Source organism: Sander lucioperca, chromosome 1 (assembly GCF_008315115.2).
Source record: "Sander lucioperca isolate FBNREF2018 chromosome 1, SLUC_FBN_1.2, whole genome shotgun sequence".
In the NCBI taxonomy this organism is placed as follows: domain Eukaryota; kingdom Metazoa; phylum Chordata; class Actinopteri; order Perciformes; family Percidae; genus Sander; species Sander lucioperca.
This window is the reverse complement of record NC_050173.1, coordinates 5,661,909-5,666,182: the sequence shown is the minus strand read 5'-3', so window position 1 is coordinate 5,666,182 and position 4,274 is coordinate 5,661,909. Positions and strand designations below refer to the sequence as shown.

Here is a 4,274-nt window from a genome sequence, read left to right as displayed (position 1 = left end):
AGTGAGAAAGGGACTTCCAGGCATCAGATTGAGCTGGAGATGATCAACTTTATTCAGGACTTCCTTTATGAAGCTGAAGGTATAGTTTTTAATGTCCTGCAAATCAAATATTCAAAAGCTCAGAAAAATGTGAGTGTTTTCATGACAAAATATTCTAGCTTGTGACTACTGAGTCTTTAAACAATCAGGTACCACCTGTAGTTATGCTTGTAGGTATTGAACATGTTTAATTTTTATTCTACCTGACAAATATTGATGATAGTAACAAGTATTATGTGCCATAATAATTTGTGTTTTACAGCAGTTGTCACTTTTTTTGGTATGGAAGACTGTAAGCATACATACAGAGAACATATAGAAATTGTTTTCCTAAAACCATTGTCCTTAATGAACACATTTACAAATCTATCACCATTATATGTATTAAGACATTATTGCCAATAATGAATTTATACATAATGGCATTTATAGCCATTGTGTTTGGCTAAGATAGTCATTTCCGAACCTTGTGAAATCTCACACACATTAGATTTTTTGATCAGCTGTTCTTTTGTGTACCTCTGTCTAATTCACTTATTTAATTGAAAGAACAATTAGGAAATCAAAATTCTAATTGTCACATAACACTTGTTATATCTGTTTGCTTCATAGCTGAGGATCAGGGGCATGTAGATGACCAAGATGGCCTGCATTCAATCACACCTGCCGGTTTCTACAGTGGATCACAGGCCGAGGTCACATTCCACTTCTTCCCTCAGAGATTTTTGCTGTAACGATCAAGTTTAACCATGACATGTATACGTCCTTCTTGCAACACACCCCATCCTTGTCATTCTTGAGAGTACACCAACGGAGTCTACACGATGCATTGATGAATACACTCTGTTCCACTGGACACGGTGACCCATGGCCTGCAGGATTCCTTTCATCATTCTGCACCCTACATGTGGTGTCCTAGCCTTCACCGACCTCAGCAAATTATCTAGTTGTTCATCGGTTAGGTTACTGTAGCACTGCATTATGGAAAGTCCATATTCATGCATGCGCCGTTTCACTGTCCTCACAGATACACCCAGATGTTTCGCAATACATGACACTGGTAGAGACATTTCTACCAGGCTTTGTAGTTGCTGAGGAGACACAACATATTTTGGCCGTCCCATTTCTGCTTGCATCACTGGCACCTGGCAACGGCTCATATTAGAGCTGTCATCTGCATTGACAAGTATTGACAGCTCTGTCAATGCATTTACAACATCTTGTGTCATCTCAACCTGGCCTGACAATGCCCTAAAAAGGACCATCTCCTGGTTGACCACAAACTTCAAATAGTCCACATCCAGTGGGAGTCTCTGTGTGGCCTGGGAAATTTTAGTTAGAAGTCTCTGAAGAAAGTCTCTTTTCATTTGCTCCTAGAATAGACAAATACGACTTTACATTAATGCTCTGGCTTGATAAATTAAGTTAAGTTTTACACACATGACGTTACATGTACCGTATTTTCCGGACTATAAGTCGCTCCGGAGTATAAGTCGCATCAGTCAAAAAATGCGTCATGAAGAGGAAAAAAACATATATAAGTCGCACTGGACTATAAGTCGCATTTATTTAGAAATTTATTTCACAAAATCCAAGACCAAGAACAGGAAAGGCAAGTTATTCAACTACACAACAGCACACAGAACAAGGGGCTGAATACGGTAGGTGTCCGGTATGTTAACGTAACACATTAACAGTTATTCAACTACACAGTAGCACACAGAACAACTACCAGGGCGTGGAGACGTAACTGCAGTGTTGACGAGCCTCTCCCAGCAGCACGCTGTTCAAGAACCCATCTGTGGACTCGTTCCTCCAGCTCTGGCCATCTTGCTTTCAGCCCGCGATTAGCCGATTAGCCGATTAGCTTTCTTTGTTTTCTTCATTGCAGTAAGAGTCACCTTTTCGCCAGTCCCTCGCAAGTTTCTCTCTCACTCCAAACTTTCTTTGTGCTGCTCGATTACCGTTTTCGGCTGCGTATTTTACTACCTGCAGTTTGTAATCTGCAGAATAAGATTTTCTTTTCTTTCTCAGTTGTCTTTAGGAGCAGCATATAGTTGTCACAAGCCTAGAGCGCCTCTCGCGGCTGTAGATGGTAATGTTTTCAGCATGAAATAACATTTAAAAACATGTTAAATTATATATATTTTGATATATAAGTCGCACCTGACTATAAGTCGCAGGACCAGCCAAAGTATGAAAAAAAGTGCGACTTATAGTCCGGAAAATACGGTAACAGCATGACAGTTATGCCTTACAAAATATGCCAAGTGGGCAAACTTTGAAGGCTTCTACCACAGCCTAACTTTTGTATCAGAATATACTAACTTGTCTTTTTGTATGTTTTATTGTCTGTTTTCTGGACCGTGTGTGTCTGTAATAAAAGCTTTGATTGATTAACAAAGCGGACCCGTGACAAGTTATGTTGTTTAAACTAACCATGAAAAGGCAACACTATTAACTTAGCAATGTTAGTTATGTATAGTTTTTACATTTATAAGGCTCTGTGTGGCTGCAGCCACTGTCGAGTTATGGTCATTCTGACAAACAGAGGTTAACAAAGACCACTACACGTTAAAGTTAAAAAACTTTAGCTGGACACTGAAATTAGCTAAAAACACCAGCTAGTGTGAAGCTAACGTTAGTTAATGCTAACTTTAGTGTTAGCGATGCATCATTTCCAGCTTTGTCCAGTTGTCCACCTATTTTCCCTTTATGTGTTAATGACAAAAAAAATGCCACTGCGGGGATAATGTCCCAAAGTATGTATTCAAAAATGCTAATATCTTTCACATGTCTTACCTGTGTGCTGGCGCCAGCGGGTTGCCTTGGCGGAGCGGACGCCATGCTGACTGCCGAGTGAATACCGTGGCGCTACATTCAAATTCGTATGTGGAAGTAGGAGAAGTCAGTGTTCCTGCTGAACTGCACAATCTAGCACAGTTTATTGCTCTTATGGTGTAAATGGTACCATGTGTTGTCCAAAACAGTTTTATAAATGGAACTTTATCACTGGCATCAGTTAATTTAGTAAAAATCAGATGTATATAGTGGATAGAAAGCATTCAGTCATAGTTCTCGCAGTAACACCATTTCCTGAAGGCAACATGACTGAGGAGAGTCTTCTGCCTTCTTTGTTAGGCTGTCACTCATAATTCCACGCCCCTCTGAGTTGAAGCCACGCCCCCTACGCAAAATCGGGGCCAAAAATCTGAAACTGAAAAAAACTGACCTGGAAGTTAAAAACAGATCTGAAACTGAAAAAAAAGATTTGAAGCCGTAAAAAAAAAAAAAATAAGTTTTGAATCTGAAAACCTGAAATGTGGAACTGAAAACAAATATAAAAGTGAAAAATGAAAATTAATAATTTATTCAAAATAATTCCAGAATTTAATCAAAATTGTATTTAAACTGAAAGAAAAATTGGTACACTTATTTTTTGTTTGAATACATGGTTTTATTTTTCAAGTTTTAGACCAAAACTTAAATTTTCAATTTCAAGCTTTAGTTTTTCAACTATATATATATATTTTTCAAATGAACAAAACATTTGGCCCTGATTTAACTCCATAAAAATCCAGCTGTTCCACTAGCTGCTCCCCTTAGAGGTCTGGAGAACTTCCTTTGTGTAATCTGGATGCTGCGTTTTTTTGTTGCATTTGTTTTCTGGGTTTGTGTGCTTTTCTTTTTGCATCGTTTCATATTTGCAGCGCGTTTATGTATTTGGTTGTGTTGTGTGTATTTGCAGCGCATTTATGTATTTGGTTGTGTTGTGTGTATTTGCAGCGCATTTATGTATTTGGTTGTGTTGTGTGTATTTGCAGCGCATTTATGTATTTGGTTGTGTTGTGTGTATTTGCAGCGCGTTTATGTATTTGGTTGTGTTGTGTGTATTTGCAGCGCGTTTGCTGAATGCTGCACATGTGTTGTCAAATTAATGAAGTTCTTTTGTAAATTTGCGTGTGTTTTCTTAAGTTGCAGGGCGTTTGCCCTTGTCGGCCACCGTAGGAAACACACACACACACACACACACACACACAGAGACACACACACAGACACACACACACACACACAGAGACACACACACACACACACAGACACACACACAGACACACACACACAGAGACACACACACACAGAGACACACACAGAGACACACACAGACACACACAGACACACACACACACAGACACACACACAGACACACACGCACAGAGACACACACAGAGACACAC

The 4,274-nt window shown here is 39.3% G+C and overlaps 1 protein-coding gene across 1 annotated transcript; it reads right to left on the bottom strand.

Annotated features, from left to right (window-relative positions):
* Nucleotides 1-782: 782 nt before the first annotated feature.
* On the bottom strand, nucleotides 783-2,905 carry LOC116062474. The gene is made up of 2 exons (XM_031317154.1): nucleotides 2,842-2,905; nucleotides 783-1,412 (listed from the first exon to the last, which is right to left on the bottom strand). Exons 1-2 carry the CDS (start codon nucleotides 2,884-2,886, stop codon nucleotides 783-785), a joined length of 675 nt encoding a protein of 224 aa, XP_031173014.1. The 5' UTR covers nucleotides 2,887-2,905.
* Between the last annotated feature and the right edge of the window lie 1,369 nt (nucleotides 2,906-4,274).